The 26,994-nt window shown below is 36.5% G+C and overlaps 1 protein-coding gene across 3 annotated transcripts in view; it reads left to right on the top strand.

The window, feature by feature from the left end:
• ATG4C (autophagy related 4C cysteine peptidase) overlaps positions 1–26,994 on the top strand; it is a 131,642-nt gene that overhangs the window by 72,329 nt on the left and 32,319 nt on the right. For 2 of the 3 annotated variants that reach the window (XM_013988887.2, NM_001190284.1), the window contains 1 exon segment: positions 10,177–11,302. In XM_013988887.2, coding sequence (XP_013844341.1) covers positions 10,177–10,344 — 168 coding nt within the window. In that variant the 3' untranslated portion in view covers positions 10,345–11,302. 3 annotated transcript variants of the gene reach the window in all.

The raw sequence follows: 26,994 nt of genomic DNA, 5'->3' as shown, positions 1-26,994 counted from the left end.
AAGGATGTATTATTTATTTCTGCCAGAAAATTAATAATTTTGAAATTGTCTTCCATTTCTTTTGCTTTTTATGTTCCCTCTGGATCCTTTTTTTCTTTTTTTGTTTTTTGTTTTAATCTAGTTTTCCATTTGATGCTTTCCCCCAAATGACTGGTGATCTTCTGTGTGTGTTTATACTTAAGAGGAGGGCACAAAAGAGTTGAGTAGATGTTCTCTGTGTTTGAATATGGCATTTTAGCTGGCGACCTTGATAGTAGGGTGATCGGGTGATGAGCTTTCCTTTTCACTAGGTGACCCCAAATGTTATTAAGTGGAATCTTTTCTCTACAGTTGTTTTATTTTTTGATAGAAAAGCTCTACCATCCCTCTGCAGAATGTATGTTGCCTGCTGGTGCTCCAGGAGCAGGAAGTGAGGATGCTGAGGGTCTTAGTATTTTAGACTCTCGCTTAATCTCTCAGCTTTTGTAATCGTCACTGTGCCTGGTATATTAGAGTCCATATCTTTATTTTATTTTTCTAATGAATAAATATTCATTTTTCTGTGTGTGGGTGGCTTAGTGGGGAGCAAACGAGGGTTTGGATACAAGGAGGGACCTGGGAAATGAGTCTATATACCGGCTTTTAATCAGTTTCTGTGTTTTCAGTTTTGTGTCTTAGCCCTGTTTTTATACCTTCATATACTGTTCTTCTCCAGTTCTATAGGGTGAACTTGCTCACCTTTCAGAGGTATCCTGCCAGCATGTTTCCTCCCCGACCGCTCAACTTAGATTCTGTCACTCTGCTGTCTTATCAAAGACCTGGTGTAGATTTTTGTCTTATCTTATTCCTCCTTTTCTTCCTCTTCTTCCGCTTATTCTCAGCCTGATGATTATTATCCAAAAAAAAAAAATACTCCTATTCAGTGATATACTTACTACTATATAATATGGCTAATGTTTGAAGCCAGAGAATCTCAAATTAAAATGTGAGTCTTAGGAAATTAATCATATGATCAACACAGGAAAAACTATTTATACATGACCAGTTGTCCTCTAGCTACAGAGCAAAATCTATATTATAGCTATGGAATTCTTGAGATCCAAGATATCTTAGAGCTTAAATTCAATCCAAAGCTAATGGTTTTTGAGTCCTAACCCATCTATCAGATACTGTGCTAAATAAGCACTTTATATACATCATTTCATTTAATCTTCACGAACCTTCTGAGGTGGGTATTATTATCTCTGTTTACAGATGAGGAATCTTCTACTTTAAAAGATTTAGTAATTTTCACAAGATTCCAACTAATAAATGGTAGTGCTGAGATTCAAACCTCAGACAGTTTAACTGCAAAACATGTGCTTGTAAGTACTATTCTATACAGTCTCCTGTTTATACATCAATCCATGGTCCAGTTGACTATTTTTAATTTTTCTTTGACTGCACCTGCAGCATATGGAAGTTCCTGGGCTAGGGGTCGAATCAGAGCTACAGCTGTTGGCCTACACCACAGCCACAGCAATGTGGGATCAGAGCCACATCTGTGACCTATGGCACAGCTTGTGGCAATGCTGGATCCTTAACCCACTCACTGAGGCCAGGGATTGAACTTGCATCCTCAGAGACAATGTCAGGTCCTTAATTTGCTGAGCCACAATGGGAACTCCATGACTATCTAATCTTTATTTTGGGTAATGGTAAAACAAATTATTTTTCTTGAAAGTATTTTCTAAAACTCTCTGGACAGACCCTTATTGTTAAAAATACCTTCCTTATATTGAATTGGAATCAGCTTCCATGTCTCTCGGTCTCATAGAGTAAGAAAATAAGTTTGCTTCCTCTTCTAGAACAAACATTCCTATTTTCTCCAGTGGTACACAGTTTCCCATACCCGTTGCTATTTTGGTAAATGTCTTTTTGTAAACACTTTAGTGTTTCAGGTTTATGTTCATGATTGTATTTCTTCTCCTTCTAGTTCTATATTCTCTGTGTGAAACTCAAGGATATTTTTCCTTCATAGGTCTTTTTTACTTTGGGATTTAACAATGGGAACTCTTGTTTTTTTTTTTTTTTTAAAAAAACTTCGGGGGTTTATCATTTAGTTGGGAAGACATGCAGTGGATATTAAAGATAAATGACTACGAAAGAATATACTTAAAAGTGCCAGAAAAATATCATTATGGTAGTAATGGCGATAACAATGGTAATAGCCAACACGATCAATTTCAGGTAATCTTCTCAGTACTTTGCATGTATATTAACTGATTTAATCCTCACAACTATGAGATAGATACTGTTAATACTGACATGTTAGAGCTAAGGAAACTGAGACAGTCTGGTTTACTTGTCCAGGGTTACATAGTTTGTAAGTATGAGCCTGGTTTTGAACTGAAACTGTCTTAGGTCCGTAGTCTGAGTTCGCAATCCTCATACTAGACTAGCCACATCTTTAGGACTTTGGCTAAAGGTGTAGTCCTTGTGGGCTGAAATACTTGTCAGTGGAACTTGGGCTGGAACTTTAAGGTCTGATAGAGTTGATACGGTCAGAGAGGAAGCGTGCAGGATGGCTAGATGATAGAAACATGAGCAGAAACACAAAGGTAGAATGTCGTGGGATGTTTACAGTGGGATGTTCATGAGGCAAAATGTTTAAGGGAAGAGTGAACCCAGAGTCACTTGTTGACGTGGCCAACAAAGGCCTGTGTGATGGGGCTCTTGAGTGCAGCTTTCCTCTTTTCATCCCCCCTTAACCACACTGGCTTCCTTTCTATCCTTTGAACATGCTAAGTGTGCCGGCACCCTATGCCTTTGGATTAGGTGAGGGTTCTGCCTGGAGTTCTTTTCTAGGACTTTTGTGTCTGACTCCTTATTATCATTCGACTCTCAGCTTGGCCTTTCTGACCACACAACTGCCAAAGCTTCGTAGTCCTTCCTCCTCACATTGTCCCATTTTATTTTATCATGGTTTCCCTCTCTGAATGGCGTGTGAGCACCATTAGTTACCTGTTCAATATCTGCTCTTCGCCTTTGCCGAGAGAACCCTGATTTTGTTTGGGGTGACAGTGTGTCCATCCAGACATACATTTTCTTAGCACCTTTTGTGTTTAAGCACAGTTTGGCCGGTGAAATGTAAGTGAATGTGTCCTGGGAGTTTCTGGCAAGGCTTTTGTTCTTCTGATGAAAGGGGGTATAGGTACATTGCTGTCACTCTCCCCACATTCACCCGCCACCACCCTGAGTGTCGATTCAGCTCCTGGGTTTCACAGTCCATTGTGATCATGAGGGAAAGGCCGAGGGAATTGTAGGAACGGTTCCACATCAGTTAACCAAAGCTAGCAATGTCAGACTTTCTGTTGTGTGATTAAAAACAATTCCTGTTATTTAAAGCCATTGCGAATTGTTTTTAATTTTATTTTTCTCGCTTGGCAACAAAAACGTTCCTAACTTACGTAAATGGTGTTACCAGTAATAGAGTAATAGAGTCGTAGAGTAGTCTGGAAGGGAGCTAATTTGGGGAGGGAGAAATGATCATTTTAGTTTGGAATAATCAATTTGAGTTGATAGTGCAACTTAACTGTTAGAGGCAGTATAGTATAGTCATTATAGAACCAGACTGCTTAAGCTTAAATTTTGGCTGTGTCAGTTACTAGCTGTGTGACCTTACACAAGTCACCTAACTCCTCAATCTTTCAGTTATCTTGTCTGTGAAATGTGAATGATAAGAAAATCTAGGGAGTTCCCATCATGGCTCAGCAGAAATGAATCTGACTAGCATCCATGAGGACGAAGGTCGATCCCTGGCCTTGCTCAGTGGGTTAAGGATCTGGCGTTGCTGTGAGCTGTGGTGTAGGTCACAGATGTGTGTCAGATCTGGCATTGCTGTAGTTATGGTGTAGGCCAGTGATTACAGCTCTGATGACTCTTAGCCTGGAAACCTCCATATGCCATGGTGTGGCCCTACAAAGACAAAAAAGAAGAAGAAAAAAAAAAAAAAAAGCCTACAGAGAACTGGTTGAAACTGAGAGTGGGTAATATTTTAAAGAGAGAGAATATGGAAAACAGAGAAGGTAAAGGATCCATAATTGATTAATATCTGCATTTTGGAATGCAGGAATAAGTAGAGTCAATGAAGGTGATAGAGAAGAAATAATTCAGAAAATAGAAGGAGAAACAGAAAAGCAAAATAATACAGAAATCAGGGAAAGTAAATATTTAAAAAAATGCTCAGTAACGCTGATTGCTGTAGAAACATCAAGAGAAGAGAGACTAATAAAAGGCCTTTTTATTTGAGGACTAGAAGAGAGTATTTTCAGTATTACAGTAAGGGCTACAAGTTCAGTACAGAGATTTAAAATTGAGTAGTGAGGAGATGGAGCAGAGTTAGCATCACGCGCACATTTAACTTCAGTTCAACGACATGGACTCCTGTAATAAAAAACCAAGAGTGTATCTATCCATGTTTACTCTTTATTATATACTGTACATCGCTATATGCTTATGCAGTACTGTACACTCACACATGTTACTGAATAGAGTTGTATGCATAGAATTATGCATAATACCTTTTAAAGGCTTTTTGAAGGTAGTTTTGACTCTATTGATTTTGGCTATATTTGATTTTCACATTAAGCACTAACTTTTGAACCTAACCCTTACATAAAATGTAGCTCCCCTGTGGTCAGTGTAGACCACATAGTTATAGATGCTCTGTGCTGGGTCTGATTTGACATGCTTGGTAGCAGACACTAGTGTAAAAGTTTTTAGCTTGGGGAAATGGGGTCATCCTCCTGGTTGTCTTTCTGTTCTTCCAACTGCTAGCTTTATGATGGAAAAAAATGCTTAATTTCTGTCCTTCAGCTTTTAACCTTTGTAAATTCCAAAACCTGTTACCTTAGCATATAGGAAAGATGATATAAAATATTTGACCTCTCGAAAAGAAATTTATGATTTGGCTTTTAGATAATAAAGCTGCTTCAGTGTATCTTCAGGTATCTTATTAAAATAAAACAGAGGACTTGCCTATTCTAAAGTTTTGTTGAGTAAACTACTGAACTCCCTTTTTTTGAAAAGCAACTACGAGACAGTAAATTCAGTTATCTTTTTTTTTGTATTTCTCATTATTTTCATCTCTTTTTGAATGTTGGATGTTACAAATAGTTTATCAAAGTGTAATATATGCGCAGAAATTCACAGATCAATAAATTTTTACAGGGTATACATCCTCTCTCACCACCACAGAGATCAAGAAATGTAAAAAATTGGTTTTCTCCTAACTATGTAAGAATACATGTTAGAAAGTTTAGAAAATAGGAGCATAAAAAAAAAAAATCACCGCTGTCTTTCATTGAGAGATAACTGTTAATATTTTGTTGTATATCCTTCTAGTCTTTTTAAAGTACATGTTTAAAATTATTGTAACAAAATTGAGATTAAATTTGTATATAGTGTTATATCCTGTTTTCCCCTTTAACATTATATAATAAATATTTCCCCAAGCTATTAAATACTTTTATTATCTTTATTTTGTATAGTATCTCAATTGATATAATACCCCAAGTCATGTAGAAAACCTAATTTGGAATTCTTTTCATGCAGATTTTATTTATCCATTGTGAAGGGACTTTGTTTTGATAATGCATCTTATTTCGTAGTGTTAGAAAGAAAACTAAACTTTTTATTTCTCATAGAAGTACAAGTCAGTGGTTATTCTTTTTTAAAAAAGTCTGGAAATTCTTGATATGATGTGTAGAGCTGTGAAAAGTGTTTGAATGGCATATTGATAAGTCATTATACCAATAATTCATCATCAGTTTACCTCATTATTGCTGCTATTGTTGTTATGTCATCTTGGGAAAGCAATTTAAATCCTTTGGGTCTCAATTTTCCCATTTATAAAATAAGAATGAACTAGATAATTTAAGTCTTCTTTGGCATTTTTTTTAATCCACATTTTATTTTATTTCTTTTTTGGCTGCACCCGTGGCATACGGAAGTTCCCGGGCAGGGATCAAACCTATACCACAGCCACCAGGGAGCTCCTGGCATTTCTATTTTTACTTGTTCTAAATTTACTTCTTCCTGCCATATCATGTTTACATGTGCTGGTAGGTTATCACTTAAATTGCTCAACTTAAATGCATGTATGTGTGTATATGTATGTGTATATATATGTGTGTGTATATGTATGGAATCATATAGTATGTAGCCTTTTCAGATTTTCCTCTTTTACTTTGTAATGTGCACTTAGGTTCCTCCCTGTCTGTTCCTGGCTTGGTAGCTCTTTCTTTTTAGTGTTGAGCAATTTTCTCTTGTCTGGATATATCGCAGTTTATCCATTCACCTACTGAAGGACGTCTTCATTGTCTCCAAGTTTCGGCGATTGCTTTTTTTTTTAATGATTTTTATTTTTTCCACTATAGCTGGTTTACAATGTTCTATCAATTTCTGCTATACAGCAAAGTGACCCAGTTACACACACACATATATATATTCTTTTTCTCACATTATCCTCCATCATAAGTGACTAGATATAGTTCCAGTGTTATACAGCAGGATTTCACTGCATATCCATTCCAGAGGCAATAGTTTACACTATTAACCCAGATTCCCAGTCCATCCTACTCCCTCTCCCTCCCCCTTGGCAACCACAAGTCTCTTCTCCAAGTCCATGAGTTTCTTTTCTGTGGAAAGATTCATTTGTGCTGTATATTAGATTCCAGATATAAGTGATGTCGTATGGTATTTGTCTTTCTCTTTCTGACTTATTTCACTTAGTATGAGGGTCTCTAGTTCCATCCATGTTGTTGCAAATGGCATTATTTTATTCTTTTTTATGGCTGAGTTGTATTCCATTGTGTATATATACCACATCTGTGTCAGTGGACATTTAAGTTGTTTCCATGTCTTGGCTATTGTGAATAGTGCTGCAGTGAACATACGGGTACGTGTATTTTTTTTCAAGGAAAGTTTTGTCTGGATATATGCCCAAGAGTGGGATTGCTGGATCATATGGTAGTTCTATATTTGGTTTTCCAGTAGTGGTTGTACCAATTTACATTCCCACCAGTAGTGTAGAAGGATTCCCTTTTCTCCATACCTAACATTTGTTATTTGTGGATTTATTAATGATGGCCATTCTGACTGGTATGAGGAGGTATATTGTGGTAGTTTTGAATTGCATTTCTCTAATAATCAATGATGTTGGGCATTTTTTCATGTGCTTGTTGGCCATCTTTTGGCAATTATAAATAAAGATACCAAAAACTTTTGTGTGTGGTGTTTGTGTGGACATCAGTTTTTAACTCATTTGAGTAAACCAGTAATATATTTTTCACCTTAGTCTTTTATGACATTTAAAATAAACTTAGAAAATTCAAATCTGATAATTCTCAAAGCCTGAATCAATAAATATGCATAAGGAGGCCTTGCATTGCAAGTGGGTTTGCAAAATGTTGGTGCATTTTACATACAGAGGACTGAAGTTTCCTTTCAAACATTTTGCCTTGGGGTACAGACTGAACCTTAATTGATGAACAACTAATAAACCTAAATGACTTGATTTTTGAAAGAAAGGATAGAGAGATGATAATGTTATTTTCACTATTTTGAGTTGAAATGATGCAATGATACCTACCTGTTAGATACTGGATGTTTACAAGTGACATTAAATGAATATATAATGATAACAATTTTGGACTATATTCCAGCCATTGGCTGGAGGTGATCAGGTGCCAGCCCCCTCTGTCTCTTATTTTTTGTTTCTACATTTTTACCCATCTCTCCCTTTCTAAAAAAAAGAATGTAAGTAAAATAAATTTGAGAAGTGTAAAAATTCAGAGCACAGTATGAATTATAGGATCAGATTTTTATTACATCTAGTTTTTTACGTACTTGATTGTTTTTAAATGGTTCATTTCCATTCATTTAGAAAATGTATTTCATATTAACTGTCTCATTGAAATAGTTTTAATTTAACATTGTATCTGTATCCTAGGGCTACATATTTATTTTAGCCATATTTCAACAGAATCTGTAAATGTTATATATAAGAATCTGATAATCCTTCAGTTTGCAAGAATTTAGTCTTCACCCTTAAAATTATTCATTGAAAACAAATTGGAGTACTTTCTGTGGTGCAATGGGTTAAGATCCAGCATTGTCTCTGTGGCACCATAGGTTCAATCCCGAGCCCAGCACAATGGGTAAAGGATCCAGCATTGCTGCAGCTGTGGCATAGTTCACAGCTGTGGCTCAGATTCAAACCTGGCCTGAGAACTTTGATATACTTCAGGCATGGCCAAAAGAAACAAACTAAAACAGAAAAAAAAAAAACAAAAAAAACCCAATTATATTTGGAAGTTCCCTGGCGGTGCAGCAGGTTAAGGATCTGGTGGCACTATCACTACTGTGGCTCTGATCCCTGCCCCAGGAACTTCCACATGCTGCAGGCGCAGCCAAAAAAAAAAAAACCCAAATGTTATTTATTTAGTTTTGTCTTTTTAGGGCCGCACCCTGCCACATATGGAGATCCCGAGGCTAGGGGTCAAATCAGAGCTGTAGCCGTGGGCCTACACCACAGCCACAGTAACGCCAGAACCGAGCTGCGTCTGCTACCTACGTCACAGCTCAGGCAATGCTAGATCCTTAACCCACTGAGTGAGGCCAGGGATTGAACCTGCATCCTCATGGATACTAGTCAGATTCATTTCCACTGAGCTATGACGCAACTCCCCAAATTTTATTTAATTGATCATGATTAATGATGTATATAAGTACTATCAGTATTTTTTCAGCATTCTTTGTAATTCACATAAACTTTTCAGAATCCTTCTTATAAGTCCTGGTTACCTTTAGAAACGTTTGTTTCTATAAAAACATCCTTTATTCAAAAAATGTTATTTGCTTTTAAATGAAAATTCTTTTAATTTTTTAAATGGACTTTGTTTACCAGAAAGATTTAAATGGGTTATTGGCTTAGTCAACAAATCCCAAATTGACAGAGGTTATATAAAGGTTGTCCGTGTTCCCACAAAATTCCAGGTATTACCTATTTTACTTCCAAATTATGTAATGTAACTTTAGAAGGTAATATGTAAAGTGGGTATTACTGTGTATAGGAACACTGTTTTTCATGTTGAGTAAATTATGCAGAAATATTTTTTCAAATACAAGAATCTTTGAAAAGACCAAATTTGATGTAAAAAATAACTTTGTATTGATTTTCATCATCCTAACATTTCTCTGGGAGAAAGAGGTTGGATATCTTGCCCAGTTTTATAGATGATACTCAGGTAGAGTGAATTGTCCCAAAGGTCACTTCAAAGTAAGCTGTAGAAGTGAGATTAGAATAGACCTTCTGGAGTTCCCGTTGTGGCTCAGTGGTTAGCGAATCCGACGAGGAACCATGAGGTTGTGGGATTGATCCTGCCTTGCTCAGTGGGTTAAGGATCCAGCATTACCATGAGCTGTGGTGTAGGTTGCAGACATGGCTCGGATCTGGTGTTGCTGTGGCTCTGGCATAGGCTGGTGACAACAGCTCCGATTACACCCCTAGCCTGGAACCTCCATATGCTGCAGGAGCAGCCTTAGAAAAGGCAAAAAAAAAAAAAAAAAGAAAAAAAAAGAATACACCTCTGACTTAGTTTAATTATTTTTTTCTGTGTTATGGTACCACACAGTCTTTCATAATATTTTACGATAATCAGTAATACCATTTTGTTTTATTGTCTGTTACCGCCAGAAGAACATAAACTTAACTCGTTAATAAGGCTTCAGGCTAATGCGATCAGAAGACTTCATCTTTGAGTATTTTGGGTAGGAATGTTAATCTACTTAATTTTTGATGGGTTCATTCTAATGGGAACCAGTAGTTAGCTATAAATAAACTGTGCAATGCTCATCAACTGCTTTTTTTTTTTTTTTTTCGGCCAGAGCAGTAAGGCACTACCACTGGCTAACTAACTAAATGTGAGAGAAGCTAGTAAGAGATTCAGGGTTAAAACATTAGATTTCATCATGTGGCCATTCTGTTCACTATTACATCCAATAAGGGGTTCTTCTGCTCTTTCTGTTACAGATGCTGAGAAGTTCTTCTAAGGAGAAATATCCCTTATTTACTTTTGTAAATGCTCATTCCAGAGACTATGATTTTACGTCTACTACAACCAATAAGGGGTTCTTCTGTTCTTTCTGTTACAGATGCTGAAAAGTTCTTCTAAGGAGAAATATCCCTTATTTACTTTTGTAAATGCTCATTCCAGAGACTATGATTTTACATCTACTACAACCAATAAAGAAGACCTTTTCTCAGAGGATGAAAAGAAAAGATTAAACAGATTTAGCACAGAAGAGTTTGTCTTGCTTTAAAGATTAGCACATGTGTGCTCCATGAGAAGAAATTCTTTGAAAAGGAGGGAAAATGAAGAGAAACAAGTATACTTGAAACTGGTATATTTTCACAAATATCTTAATTTTATATGTTCTTTTAAGAAAGAACGTTTGAAAACATACACGTTTTAAAAGATATTTTTCTGAAAAAGAAATGATTTAGTGAATTTTGATTTCTAATAAATATTAAGTGATTCTGGCTGCATTCCTATTTCCTTGAAATCTGCTAATGATAACTCTACCTTAACTTCAAGTCTTCCAGTCTTCAAATTCTTCCACCTGAGTCCACTCTTCTCCTGAAGGTTTTGTGATATTGGGTCCCAAATTGGGATCACCAAATAGTTTCAAAAGCTTCATTTTATACTAATGACCAGAAGACCAGAGAATGACTCATCACTGCTGCCTGAGCTTCGATATTAATGCAACCAAAGGATGCTTTTGGATGTATCTTGATATATTGAATAATAATTTTAAACTGTGATCTGAGTTAAGGTAATACTTAGCAATATGATTTTATAATGGCTCCTCATTTTGTGTGCTATTGAGCCTTCTCTGAGGAGTAAATATAAAGTATTGGTTTTGCCCACAAATGTAAAGGTTATGTTATTAATAGTAACTATATCCAATCAGACAGATAAAGGCAAAATTATGTTTGTTTCCTAACTCAAAAATGAAACTTTATGGAAACTACTTATTATGCAGTTTTTAAATCTAAGATAAGTAACAAGAAAGATATCAATAGATACTCCTCTATGTGATTTTTGCTATTTGTATAAATCAGTATAGTGTTGTTTAGAAGCTGAGGCCATCTAAAAGGCAAATCTGCCTTAAGTGTATTATATATTACCTAAAGGCAAATTTGTGATATAAAAGTATGAGTTATTATTGAGCCAGGTTTATAAAATAAGTACTTTAATAAAGATATAAGAACATAAAATGCCTTTGTTTTGGTTTTAATGGGGTTACTTTAATCTATTCACTTGAAAAGTCATTGTCTCAAATGAATTGTTTGTTTATAATAAAGGCAAATAATACTGTTGCTCTGCAAGCAAAATAATAACTCATTTTATGAAGCCTCCATGTTTCAGTGAGAAAAGGTGACTTATAAAGACATAAAATTGTGCATCTTTTAAAGTCATTGATTTTTTTTCCATCAGAAAGTCTATTTGTTAGGTTTAGAGTTGCATGCAAAACTGAAACAGAGCGTTGGGCAGATTGCTCTGGTATGCCTGATGAGAGAAATCAGGTTTGGCATTTCCTAGTGAAGATAGTTTATTGAGTTGAAAAAATAGTCAGAAATGTAAAATTTTCCTTTACCCTAGGTGAAATCTGGACAAATTAAATCGGGTACTAATTTTCCTAGAATGCCAAAGCAGTACAGGAACAAGAAGCCAATGGTATGCCTGCTTTTATACCCTGCAGTTCCCTCGTCTAAATGACTGCAGTTTGTTGTTCCTACACACCTGCACTTGTCACAGGATTCTACAACAAATGCATCAAATGAGAGCACCGTATCTTCAAATGAATCAGAACTGATTGTAAGTGTTCTCTTATAAGAACTTTATATAAGCTTAGAATTATGGGGTAGCATTCTGTTATTTTCTCAGTGTATTTGAGGATCATTTTTAAGTAGGATTTTGGAATGAGGCAAAAATTACACCTGGACAAAGTTGAGGTGTGAAGAGGCAGAAACTTCAGTTATGTTAAATTATACTGAAAATACTCAGAATATTGTACAGACAAGGCAGATCTTACAATATTACCACCCCTATGACCAAGAATAAATGGTTAGAAGCAGAAATTATCAGAATAATATGCACATAAAGTATTCAACAATAGGTATGAATGAATGCTAATGGGTTTATCTTGTCTGTTAATAATGAAAAATCAGCTTCAGCCAAGGACCAGCCAAAAGTTGTGCTAATCTTTTATCGGAAAGGTAGCAACAAAACTACGCCATTAAATTTGGGATAGAGGTTCCAGACTTTGTTGTGAACGCAGGTTTCATTTCAAGTTCTGACAGCCATTAAACTCAGTCAATAAAGCTATTGGATGATCTCTTTCAGCCTAGAGTAGAGTAAAAAGGACAAGATTTTAAGGTGGATGTTCTGTTAGAATTATCATAGGTAGATCCTCCACTTGGACATCAATATTAAGATACTAGATTCTACCATTAACATTTCAGAAATGAATTTAAATGTTTTTTCATGTGGCTTTTTAGTGGTAAAGGTTTCTCTTCTCTCTTCTTCTATAAGATTTGACACTTTGAATCCCCCTTTGTCAATATGTTAACCACCAGCAGGCAATCTTGAGAGTCATCATTTGCTGAATGACTGAATGGAAAGATCCTTTATAGTGTAAGTCTATCCAAAAGAATTTCCCTGAGGTAATCCATTTTTCTGTCTCTATATTAAACCAACCCCGTTCAATTTGTATTAGTGAGAAGACAACTTTAGAGGATTAAAAATTTAGGTTACTTTTCTGCTCTGTTAACCTTAGGATTTAACATTGTCCAAGGGCAAACATATCTAAAATTATATCTGTTTTGTTTGTTTGTTTTGACCGTGCCTGCCGCATGTGGAAATTCCCAGGCCAGGGACTGAACCCATGTCACAGCAGCAACTTGAGCCACATCAGTGACAATATCAGATCCTTAGCCCACTAGGCCACCAGGGAACTCCCTAAAAGTATATATGTTAATTTCATCCTATTATTAGAAGAATGGAAAGAAAACAGCAGAAATGACTCATCTGTATAATCCATCCAGTTTCAGGTCAGAACTCTATTTTTTTAGAGATCTCTAGTTACTTTCATTATTCCATGCTGGAAAGCACTGTATTTCTAGTCAAATCATACTAATCTAGCCTTTTTTTCTTTTTCTTCCTTTTTTCTGCTAATATCTTTGCTGCTGGGAGAAAGTTTCATTTTCATGGTTTATCACAGGTCACTTTCAGTAGCTCGCATTGTACATCTGAGTGTTGACTATATTTTCATAGACAACCATAAAAACACTATAAAGGATTTTCCAAAAGCAGGACGCAATAGAAAGAACAGATAATGAAAAAACACTTTGAAAATATTAAGTCACTATATGAATTTCTATTGAAACAGACATAAGATAAGAAGACTGAGAATTTAAAATAATAGTGAAATAGAAGCAAGATATCCAGAATATATTGATAGAGGCAGTTTCTTAGAAAGGATAATGGATTATTATTTTCTATAAAAGGAAGAGCAAATGTCTTCCAAAAATTTTAGGAGAATAAATACTTATACTGTGGTATTTATTATAGCCTCAGTATTATCAATCAACCACAACTTAATAGTACTATATTCAATTGAGCATTAAGACTGAACATCTTTAGATACTGAATTGAAAAGGTGAAACATCAGACCAGGAAGAATTGGAAACATCCTATTGATGCTAAAATATAAATTTTATATCATTTTATAGTTTGAATCTTAAGTCAGTTTAGAAATCTTAAGCACTTTTTGGTGGTTTTCATGGTTACATAAAGACTTTCTCTTTGCCTATAAACTTTGGAAAATATATTTAGAGTTGGTAATGCAGACGCATTTTTGAATTAGCATTTTCCTCTCTTTCTTTTTTACAGTACTCCTTGACATTATAGGTGGCAAGCAATGGCCCAAAACATTCACAACTACAGTTATAAAATTTCACTTATTCTCTCACAGTAAGAAAAATATGCTAAGAGTGGAGAATGCATGTTTGTATTAGGTAGAAAAATTACTCTGCTGCCGTCTAACCGGTTTTTCCAGAAATTTAGAAACTCAGTGTTCCCCTATTTTAAGTCAATAGTCCAGATACTCATATCATTCAAGAATGAATCATGAGGAGTTCCTGTTGTGGTGCAGTGGAAACAAATCCGACTAGTATCCATGAGGATGCAGGTTCGATCCCTAGCCTCACTTAGTGGGTTGGGGATCCGGCATTGCCATGAGCCGTGGTGTAGGCCAGAGACGTGGCTCAGATCCCGCGTTGCTGCGGCTGTGGCATAGGTCGGCAACTGTGTTGACCCTTAGCCTGGGAACCTCTATATGCCATGGATGCAGCTCTAAAAAGCACACACAAAAAAAGAGTGAATCATGAGAAAATTCTATAGAATTATCTTTCATTTAAGTTATTGAAAATTAAATTAATAAGGATAAATATGTACATATTTATATTTTATACTCAAATGATAGAATAAGAATGGGGAATTCATGGGTTACAAAAGGAATTATAAGCAGGAAAGCTAAGCAAAGGAAAGTTAGAAATCAAGTAGAAGTCTGTTAACAAGAGGATGAAAGAGTTATTGACAGCAGGTTTTGAGTATGTCCATGGAAATACACTGTAGCAAGCTGACACAGATGAAAAGTGGAATTAAAAAGGTTTGAAGGCTGGGATGATTTAAAGTTTGATGTAGGCATTGGAAGAAAGTAAATACTGACTGGTACCAAAAGGTGGGTATGTGGCTGCCGAGTTGCACAACTCTAGGAGGCACTGTTTTTGGTGTAGTGTGAATGGCACTCCCTGGAGTTGTACAGTGTGGCATCCCTGTAGCTAATATTTACCTACCACTTGCTATTTACCCAGCACTCTTCTGATCAATTCAGTTTATATTAAATTATATCTAATGAATTTAAGATTAGATCTGGGGTTAAGGAGACAAAGAGTCCTGAGACTTGGATAATCCCATAACGGAACAGGTCAGGAGAGTCCATGGTTTGGACTCCAGTTAATTATCAGAGAGTTTTAATGGAATGATACACATAGGTATTTATTGCCAAAATACTTTAGATATAGAAAAAAATTCACCCTACACTTCTGCTACCCCAACATATTATTTTCAACTGGCTAGATTCTCTTCTATTTTGTGTTTATGTTCACAGTATTCTTTAAGCAAGTTTAGAAGGCTGAATTTTGATTCTTATTTTTAAAATTTAACTGTATTCAGTTTGGAGAAGGCCACCACTTAATCAGTCTTTCAGTTTTTTTTGGTTTTTTTTTTGTCTTTTCAGGGCTGCGCCTGCAGCATATGGAGGTTCCCAGGCTAGGGGTCAAATTGGAGCTGTAGCCACTGGCCTGCATCACAGCTACAGCAACGCCAGATCTGAGCCGCATCCTTGACCTATACCACAGCTCACAGTAATGTCGAATCAGGGATTGAACCTGCGTCGTCATGGATGCTAGTCAGATTTGTTTCTGCGGAGCCACGACGGGAACTCCGAATCTTGCAGATTTTGATTTGTATGATGACATGGTCTTAAGAAGCCTTTGACTTGCATGGTAGTCTTTCCTGGGTCTTCTGACTGGTTCCTAAACCTGACCCACTGTTGTTGGCTAGTTTTATGGCTTCCATCCCATGTCTAGCGAGAGATTCTTATTTTTGAACATGATATGTTCCTCTAAACACTTAAAATAGTTGAAAGTGAAGGGACTGAGCCATAGATACTTTCAAACAATAGTTTAAGGAAGGTTCTGTCCCAGAGATTATAAAATATTATGGAAATATTAAAAACATTATAAAATTATTTTAATCATTTAGTCTTGACATACTGACATATCTTATAGTCCCAGCATTTCATAAATGTTCCTTATTTTTTTCTTTTATGGTCAAACATACAGTTGATTGACTTAAGTCCAGTGAGCATTTCATTGAGGCTAATAATTATTTCTATCTTTGTATTGAATTTGAGTCCTACATTTCTTAGCATAAGTTTTAGTACTTTAATTTTTTAATGTTCCTGTCATGTTTACAAAATAAGAGGAAGGGAGTTTGCATCGTGGCTCAGCGGAAGCGAATCCGACTAGGAACCATGAGGTTGCGGGTTTGACTCCTGGCCTCGCTCAGTGGGTTAAGGATCCGGTGTTGCCGTGAGCTGTGGTGTAGGTCGCAGACGTGGCTCAGATCTGGCGTGGCTGTGGCTGTGGTGTAGGCTGGTGGCTACAACTCCAATTTGACTCCTAGCCTGGGAACCTCCATATGCCACAGGTGCGGCCCTAAAAAAAAAAAAAAAAAAAAAAAAAAAAAAGGACCAAACAAAACAACAAAAGAGGAAATGAAATACAAAATCCAATATTGTATAAACTGCTACACAAAGATTGTGATTTATCTGGCACACAGCATCAAGTTCAGAGCTCATAGTGCTTTGTCAGCTGATGTTCAAAAGTTCAAATTTTATAATATTTAAAGTGATTTAGGAGTATTATATGATAGTCTGACATCTCTTTGATCATAGCCAATGTAGTGGGTGTGAAGTTGTACCATTTAAAAAAAAAAACTATTGAGGTGTGTAATTCACCCTTTTCAAGTGTACACTTCATTGGTTTTAGATATATTCATAGAGTTATGCAATGATCACCACTCTTAAATTCTCACATATTTTCATTACTCTGAAAAGAATCCTATTAACTAGTCTGCTTTCTGTTTGTGTGGATTTGCCTATTCTAGACATTTCTTATAAATAGAATTAACACAATAATTTGGTGGCTCCTTTCACTTAGTATAATCTTTTCAGATTCGTCCACATTGTAGCACATCATCATTTTTGGTGACTGGGTATTTTATTACATGGGTATACATGTTTTTTATCAGTTGATGGCTATTTTGTTTGTTCCTACTTTTTGGCCATAATGAATAATGCTGCTATGAACATTTGTGTACACAGTTTTGTGTGGACATTTGTTTCATTTCTCCTTGGAATATGCCGAGGAGTGGAATTGCTGGTCATGTGGTTGCTCTATGTTTAGCTATTTAAGGAACTGCCAAATTGTTTTTCCAAAGTGGCTACACCACTTCGCAATCCATTAACAATGTATGAGTTACAATATTTCTACTTCCTCAGCAACTCTTGTTATTGTCTTTTTAATTTTAACCATCTAGTATATGTAAAGTGGTATACTAGTATGGTTTTTATTTGCATTTTCTAAGTGAAAATGATGTTCATGAGGTTTAGCATCTTTTCATGTGCTTGTTGGCCATTTGTATATCTTGGGAGAAATGTGTATTCAAGTTCTTTGCTCATTTTTAAATTGGTTGTCTTTATGTTATTGAATGTAAGAGTTCTTTGCATATTCTGGATATGAGTCTTTTATCAGATATATATATATATATTTATATACTTTAAAATATTTTCTCACATGCTGTGGATTTTTTTACTTTGTCAGTTATGGCCTTTGAAACACAAATGGTTTTAATTTTGACAAGATCCAGTTTATATATTTTCTATTTTTTCTTTGGTTGCTTATGCTTCTGGTGTCATATTTAAGAAAACATTGCTTAACCCAGAATCACAAAGATTTACACCTATACTTTCTTCTAAGAGTTTCATAGTTTTAGCTCTTACGTTGAGGCTTTTAAAAATCCATTCCGAGTTGATTTTTGTATGTGACATGAGATAGATGTCCAAATTCCTTCTTTTGCATGTGGCTATCCAGTTGTCCCAGCACCGTTTGTTGAAAAGACTATTCTTTCCCCATTGAATTTTCTTGGCATTCTTGTTGAAAATTAATTGACTGTAAATTTAAGAGTTTATTTCTGAACTCTCAATTCTATTCCATTTATCTGTATGTCTGTCCCTATGCCAATACCACACTATCTTGATTACTATAGCTTTGTAGTAAATTTTGAAATTGGGAGGGATTTAAAAAAAAAAAAAAACAGGAAAGTTAGATTTCCTCTTTGTTCTTTTTCAATATAATTTTGATAATTCTGAATACCTAGGATTTTCATATGAATTTCAGCTTGTTGGTTTCTGCAGAATTTTTCTTGATTTTTTTTTACCAGTTTTTATTTTTAAAACATAAAGTATAATTGAGTTTTCACATAGTATGAAATTGGTTCCCCACACCAAAGATACTTGTTTGGAAATGAATAAAACATGCAAAACATAGGTCTTATAGGTATGATCATATTGTAAAAGAACATATCAAACTCTACTAGATGATATACCATAGCATTAGCCAGAGCAAGTGCTTCAAAAGTAAGACTTTATATCTACTACTAGTTTGGAAAAAATTATGAATCCTTGTATTTAGGGAAAATCAGATATTTCTCTGTCAAGCTCCAGGGTTACACCCTGGAGATGGCATTAATGAACTGGTTAAACTGTAGTCAGACTGACTCTGTTCAAGTTGTGACTTTAGCACTTACTAGCTACAATGGCCTTGAGCAAGAAGCTTCATCTCATCTATGAAACATGGATAATAGTAACTATCACTTGCTGTTATTGTGAGGATTAAGTGAGGAAACATGTAAAAACACTTAGAAAAATGCCTGGCACATAGTGACTACTTGGTAAATGTTTGCCTTTAAAACTGTTGTCAAGATTTCATTCATCTCTGTCTTAAGATTTGAAAAGGCTTTAAGAGTATGCCTTTTTTTTTTTTTTTTGAACTGGCATTGAAGAGCAAGAATTGGAAAAGAAAAGAAAAAAACCCCTAAAACGTCTTAATTCCATGCCCATATTGTGTGTCTGTAAGGCTCTATATAGAATACATTGAGGTAAAAAAGGGACGCTTCTCTCGGGAAAGCTTAGAAGTTTAAAGGTGGGGGAAATACACCAAAAAATAGTCATTTCATTGGGGAAGAGAGGACTTATAATAGAAATTCCATAAAATAAAATTGTATTTAGTTTTAAAAGGAGCCCACATCTGATTATGGAGTTAGGAACATCTCCATGGAGGAGGTGGCAGTTGAGATGAGTCCTAAAAAATCTGCTATGATTATATATGTATATATAGGCAGAGACTAGGTATATGTATTCGGGCTAATAAGGAAACAGCAGGAAGATCCAAAAACAGGGTCCATGGACGTGGTTTCTAAATGAAAGTGGGACTGGGGTGGAGGGCTCTCTCCACAGGGCACATTTGACGTGCATGTGGCTGGTTGTGGTTGTTCCACTGGCCAGGGAGCACTGGTGGCATTTGGAAGGGGATAATGATAATAAGCATCCTACAATGATATGGCTAGGAGATTAAGTGATATAAATGAAAAGTGTGTTGAAGCTGTATTACTGAGGGCCTTGAGGTCAGATTGAAATGTTTGCTTAGGTAGATAGATGCCTGGAAGAGAGCCATAGGAGGAAGGATGCTATAAGGGAAGAAACAAAGGATGTAGACGTCGGAAGACCTGGGTTTAGATCTAACACTTTAAAACATGAATATTAAAAATTGGAAAATGATTTCTCAAGTCCGACTCTTATAGAGTCTGTCTTACTGCAATATCATTCTATAGAGTCTGTGGATGAACTTAGTGAAGTTAGGCAGGGCTGAGGAACAGTGAGTAGGTCATTTAATGCAGAGGTTCTTAACCATGAGTAGAATTCAAGGGTTGGTGAACTTGGTTGTGAAAAAAATACATCTCTATTTTCACTCACACCTAACTAAAACTTAGTATTTCCTTCCACTAAGAATGTAGGCAGCAAACTATGGTAGTTCAGCCACTCCTAGGACTTTGTCACTAATAGAAGTCATAAATTCTTTCATATCATAGTTAATGCACTTATCTTGAAATATTTACATTGCTTTGAAATTGTAGTAGGACTTGCTGCTAGGGTTTATTAGTGTGTTGATAAAGAAGCATGTGTATTACTATATATCACAAATTTAAGAATATTTTAATAACTATTCCCCTTTGTAACCATGTGCATTTCATTTACATTTACAAATATTTTATTGAAAACGGGTCCCTAGACTTAACAGACTTTAAAACCAAAGGATTTTTTTTTTTTCTGCTTTTCAGGGCCACAGCTGCAGCATTTGGAAGTTTCCAGGCTAAGGGTCAAATTGGAGCTCATGGCAACACCAGATACCTAACCCACTGAGCGAGGCCGGGGATCAAACCCACATCCTTGTGGATACTAGTCGGGTTTGTTACCACTGAGGCACAATAGGAACTCCCAGACTACCAAAGGATTTAAAGTAAGGAGTTGGGAGGAAAAGAATGATAGAAGGTTATGAGGATAATAGGCTGGGCAGAAGTTCAGGCTGAAATTTGGAGCTGGAGCATTCTGAGCGCTGAAGTAGATCAGGAGGAGAGGGTATAGAACATGACAGAACCAGCTCCTGGAAGCAGAAATGCAAAGCCCCCCCCCCCCCCCGCCCCACCAGATGGAAAGAGGAATCTCCACTGGTTGAGTGTAGATGGGAATTAGTATCGTCAGGAAAAAGAAAAGTTTGAGTCAATGAGAAGAGATAGGGGATTAATATAAAGTGCAACGTTGATAACAGTGGCAGCAACTGCCATGGGGGGTGGAACTTTAATATTTTATGAAAATGTGTTTCAGTTAATTGATACAAAAAATCGTGGGAAATAATTATTTTTTATCATCTTTGGAGTTCCCGTCGTGGCGCAGTGGTTAACGAATCTGACTAGGAACATGAGGTTGCAGGTTTGATCCCTGGCCTTGCTCAGTGGGTTAAGGATCCAGCATTGCCATGAGCCGCAGACGTGGCTCGGATCCTGTGTTGCTGTGGCTCTGGCATAGGCCAGCGGCTGTGGTCCAATGCGACCCCTAGCCTGGGAACCTCCATATGCCGTGGGAATGGCCCAAGAAATGCCAAAAAATTAAAAATTAAAAAAAAAATTTATCATCTTCATTTTACAGATGAAGGAATTGAGATTTTGAATTTGGCAATTTGCCAAATTAGCACACTTGCTAATTTGCAGATCTGGGATTTAAACCTCTTCTGATTCCAAAGGCTCTTCTAGTTTTCTCTGGACGTAGTGAGTTAGAGGTTCCAAAGGACCAAGAAGCAGGCATTAGTGAAGATGGCATTAGAGTGGAGGAGGGCTGAGCTGGATGGGATGGGAGCAGGGCTAACCGGGGAAGGGAGGCCCTTGGCCTAATGGTCGCCAGAATTTCCGAAAACTGGGATTAAAGACACAGGCAGTTTGAAGAGGTTGAAGAAGAGATGAGATTGCACTTGACAGATTTGTTTCTATTTTACTGGCCTTGAAAGTCAGGCCTCCGTTGTTTCAGAAACTGCTAAATATGTGGGAAGTTTATGTAAGATGCTCCATTTCTCTCTTCCCTTTGCATAGTACATCCTGCCCACCCTGAGGTGAAGAGTCTGATCTTAGTAGCCTTATGGCCTGACAATTTGAGCCTTCTCTTCTTTGCCTGGCCTTCAGACCCCAATTTTCCAGGGACCACAATTGAGAAAGACCTTTTGTTACTATACAATAGGGAGAAAACTCCCTGTGGTAGAAAACAGACTGAGGACTTTGCAAAATATAGCAAGTTCATGTCTGCTAATATGTTAAGTTATTTGGCCTCCCTAGTTTAAGTAGTGATTTGTTGTTTTCATGCTAATACAAATTCTTGTATTAATAGGAGCATGGCCCTTGGTTTCTTCATCCGCCTGGGAAAAAATTACTTGTTTGATGGTAAACAAAGAACAGAAGAATTGATTCACTGTCCTCATTTTAAAAAAAGATGGTATGAAGCAATAGTGGAATAATTTTAATTGTAACCCTCTAACACTTGCAATCAGTAAGATCATTTGTGTTCTGTTTTTAGGAAATGGAGTATTAAAGAGTACATAGTGCATTAGAAATGCAAAACATGACCGCATGTTCTCAGGATTTTGTCAGTGTTACATGAAAGAGCACTTGTATTGGGATGCTCAGCTCTGAGGGTATTCTCTGTTCAGTGTGTATTTACAGAGATGTATGAATATTTGATTAATGAGTCATGGTCTCTGGAGAAATTTAATAACTGTATCGCTGTACAAAGCCAGGCCCTTAACTGTTAACACAGCTGCCAATAGTGTCATTGACACTGCAACCCTTTTTGAATCTAATATATTCTGCGGAGTAAATTCCTTGGTCAAAAAAAGATCTGCAAGAGACATTATTCAGTTATCTGTTTTGAACTCTACTCAATTTACAGGCTTTGATTTGTAAAGATTTTTCCAGTGAGAACAAGCAGTGATATGAAAATTTTAAAACGACCTATTTTAAATGATTACTTTTCCCAGAAATCAGTTGAAACATCATTGATAAATAAAAAGCAGTTGATAATTCCTTTAAGATTATCTGTTAGGGATTCAGCAATAATGTTTTCTTGCTTATCATGTGAGAAATATCCACAAGAAGTAGAAACATGAGATATGTTTGTAGTTTAGATATAGCTCTCACATCTATTTGAATGCCATAATCTAATTTATTATTAATCATAATTTAATGCTTTTTCAGGAACTATGGAAGGCAAATTTATTCCCTCTTCATCTATTTTTTTTGTTTTGTTTTTAATGTCTATGGAGAAATCAATTCTAACTTTCAAAGTTAGGCAGGTATTTTAGTATTGTTACCTCATTTAACTGCGTGGGTAACAGGGAGAAATGTCAAAAAAAGATAAATTTAGTGCAGAAGCTTTTGCTGGAAGCTGTAACTGCAGGTTGGAATTATCCATGCTATGCAGAATTTCCTGCAACACTTCTCCTTAGGGCCACAATGCATTACAGCAGACGTATAATGAAGCTGCTATAAAATCTCTGGTAATTAAGGGGGATTTGACAGTAATTGCAACAGTGAATCAACTTAATTATTACCTGCTTCAAAGAGAGCTAACCTGATGTTATAATCTAACCTTTTCTACTTTTAAAATGGGAGATTACACAAGTATATGTAGCATTTAAGAATTAAATCTGTTGAGATAGAATTGGATTAATATACTTCTAATATACGTTTTATGCACACATACACCAACTTCTCAAGAAGAATTAGCACTTGGCTCTCTGTGATCCTCTGAAGTTATTTGGTATGCTCTGGAAATTAAACCAAACCCACATCTCTGATTCAAGTCCGCTTCTCCTCAAGCCACAGAGAGACCGACCTTGATTGTGGTGTGCCTGACTTCTGCAACATAGAGAAGGATGCCTTCACATGTAAAGAAAAGAAAGGCCATTATTACTGTTGTTGTTTGCATTTAGGTTGACTAGCTCTTAGAATCTTAAAATCTCATCCAGATCTGCAAGCAAGCTAATATGAAGTCAAGATTTGTAATCATCTGAGAGCTCTTAAATAACTTTGTATATTCAACCCCTGCTGAAAAGAACAAGACCCCCAAGTTTCAGCCCAAGTTCTGTCTGTGGTAATGCTTCTTATAAGCGATCTCCTTCCATTTCCTATAGCCCACTGTCTTCCTTCTCACAGGAGTGGGAGTGGAGGAAGGCAAAAGTAGTCAATGTAATTTTGATGAGTTCAGGTTGTACACCATTGACCATCAAGGACTTAGAACAAATAATACCAAATGATTTGGCTCCCTCTCTGGCACAGTCCCCTCTCTTTTCTGCTTTTAAGTCTTACACTTATATCTTCATTGGCTTTAGATTTACCTATAGCTGTATTAATTCTCTGTAATTATAGGAAGATTGGACTGCAGTAATTTGTTTCCGACTGTGAATCTTTTGGAATGATTTTGTGTTTGCCATATGTAGAGACCCAAGGTATTGGCTCCTTTCACAGGAGATGATTGATCAGGCATGGATTTGGTGCAATTTGGGGAGGAACAATCTCATCCTCAGCCACTGTTTGCCACACTAAATGTAGGTTCATATGAACATGAACCAAAATTGATTCTCCATTTGGGGCAGCAGGACCCCTGGGCAGGCTTTGATCATCAAAATTTATAAAATTTCTTCTGATATGTTGCAAATCCAGCCTGCATTCCCTGAAGGAAGACTGAGAACACGTGTTGAATACCTTTCTTTCTAATGTTGCTTCACACCACTAACCAGCTTCTCTCACAACACAGGAAGCAGATAAGTATGGTCAATAATGAAAAATGATGAGGAAAATTAAGCAAAGGGTGTTATAATTTCAGTCTGGTTACTGATTGACCTGTGGCCAATTGTCTAGAACCTCTTTTCGTCTTATTCCTCTACTGGACTGAATTACAGCCATTCCCCTAAAACTCAATCCACTTGTCTGTTTGTTAAAAATCTTACCCAAGCAGATGCTCACCAAAGGAGTGGGCTTTGTAAAGGTGGTTAATACAACTTCCAAAGGTACCTATTTTGTCATCAGAGATCCTCCTTTTCCACATGAGCCATGGTTGTCTTTATTTAGTTCATGCTCATGACTTTTAATTTACCTGGGATCAGTCATCTGTGTAGGGTTTCCTCTCTGATTTTTGTCTTTTAGATGGGTCATTCCTTGTTAGTAACGAGTAGAGGAGTTTAAGGGCATGAAACCCAAACTAAATGATTTCTACTTAATATAACAAGGCCGTGGAAGGAAGCTGGAGCTGTTGGCCAGAGAAATAATCTTTTACTTAGACAGCTTGTCTACGCACTTGAGATAGAAAGGTGAACAAAACAGGCAAGGTTTCTGCTCTCACAGAGCTCACATTTAGTTGTAAGTTCTGTTTACTAAGTGCTTACTATTCTAGGCACTTTATATGCATTATCTCAATTTTATGCCGTGGACAGAAATATGTGCTTTTTAAGGAAGAAGCTTGAGACTCAGAGATTAGTCAAATTGCCCAAGGCTGCCCAGCTAGTAAATGACTCATTCAGGATTCCACTCCAGATCTATTTGATTCCATAAATGGTTGAAACCACTAAATTTGGGGTTGTATGTGAAATTAATGAACCATGTTGTTTTTGTAGATGTTATAAGTGAAAACCAGCTATACCATATTTACCATGCCAAATATTGACCATATATTACCATAACAATGCAGTGAGGTAGAGAGTCATAAGTTTTTAATTTTGCTTTTTTAAAAATTATATGTATATGGCACATTAATATCCTGTTTCTGAAGAAATTCCAGAAATTAGCAGAGTTTCATGAAGACCCCCTCAAATACAACAGAATTTTCAGTATCAACGTTTTCAATGTCAGGCATAAGAACCAGTAAGTTTTAAAGCTATTACCTTCCATGCTGAAGCTGTTTCTTTCCCACAAGCAAAACATGTACTAACTAACCTCTTTGTGAAGAATGGGTATCATTTAGAGACCTGCATGGTGAAGACAAGTTGTCATACTTTGTTCTTATAGAATGATGGAGTAAAAAAAAAACAAACAAACACACTAGGATTATGCTTTATGAGAGAAAATTATACAAGCCACCTCAGTTATTCAGGGGTAGAATATTCGATTAAGGATATATTCATTCCTGTCTTGGGCGAGAGACAATGATTTTTTAGTTGATACTAATATGATCACAATAAGGGATAATGAGTGAGCTGGCATCACCTGGAAAATGACATGTATTTTTGAAAGGTGCCCAAGTTTTAAGAGACCTTAAAAATTATCTAATCCATTGTCTTCTTTTTGCAAAAGAGAAAACCGAGGCCCCCAAATATGAAATTACTTACCCAAGTTACGCAGCTACCTAGGACAGAGCCGTGATTAGAATCCAGTTTATTCTTTTAGTAACTCTTTTTTTAAAGAGTTGGAAACTTTAGTATAAATAGCAGAACATCCACTGATGTGTTTTAAAAAGTCTACTCTTAAGTAAATTGGGTCATTCAGTTCGCTTTCAAGGCTAGAGTCAGGAGAAGGGGTAAGGGTTCTTGTTACAGAAACTGCCTTCCTTTGGTGTCCAGTTTGAACCTTGATGTAGATTCGGATTGTGAGCGAAACATAAAGACAGAAAATGGAAAACTAGCAGCAGAGGGAATCAGTCTAAGGTCCTTTTTAAAAAGAATTCTATCCCTACCAATTCATATCTTGGCTTACTGTGTTACTGTTACTGAGTCACTTCTGCAAGAAGCATAGGAAAATAGGTGATGATTGCCAGTTGGCATAACTTCAGAAGGAGGGTAGGACATGAGAAGAAAAAGAATGGAGATTTTTAGTATAACATCTGTTTCAGTTATCTATTGCCTTGTAACATATCACCTGAAAACGTCATGGCTTAACCTAAGAAGGATTTGTTATTCCTGATGATTCTGTGGATTGACTGAGCTCAGCCACAGGTTCTGCTCCTCAGGGTGAAGCTTCAGTCAGTCATGTGACTGCTTTCAGCTGAGAGTTTGTCTTGGGATGGGACATTCAAGATGGTCTCTTACCTTGTAAGACCACTCTCCAAGTCACCTCTCATCTTTTGGTAGTCTAACTTGAGATTAAAAACTTTTTTTCTGATTAGTTTTTTTAAATTAAAGTATAGTTGACTTTGATTTACAATATTGTACCACTGTACAGCAAAGTGACCCAGTCATATATATATATTATGTATATATATATATACACGTATATAATATGATTCCCTGTCTTATGTCTTCCATCATGGTCTGTCCCAAGAGACTGGATATAGTTCCCTGTGCTGTACAGTAGGACTGTGTTGCTTATCCATTCTAAATGTAATAATTTGCATTTACTAAATCCAGACACCCCAGCCATCCCCCTCCCTCCTCCCTCCCCCTTGGCAACCACAAGTCTGTTCTCTATGTCTGTGAGTCTGTCTCTGTTTTGTAGGTAGGTTCGTTTGTGCCACATTTTAGATCCCACGCATAATTGATATCATATGGTATTTGTCTTTCTCTACTGCCTTACTTCACTTTGAGATTTTTTTTAACGCATGGCAGCTAACTCCTAAGAGGTACAAACGCAGTAGCTTCCAGGCCTTCTCCAGGCTTGTGCTGGGATCTTGCACAGTGTCAGTTCTGCTAAA

Source organism: Sus scrofa, chromosome 6 (genome assembly GCF_000003025.6).
Source record: "Sus scrofa isolate TJ Tabasco breed Duroc chromosome 6, Sscrofa11.1, whole genome shotgun sequence".
Classification (NCBI taxonomy): domain Eukaryota; kingdom Metazoa; phylum Chordata; class Mammalia; order Artiodactyla; family Suidae; genus Sus; species Sus scrofa.
The sequence above is the reverse complement of the archived record's forward strand: the minus strand, read 5'-3'. Positions and strand labels throughout refer to the sequence as shown.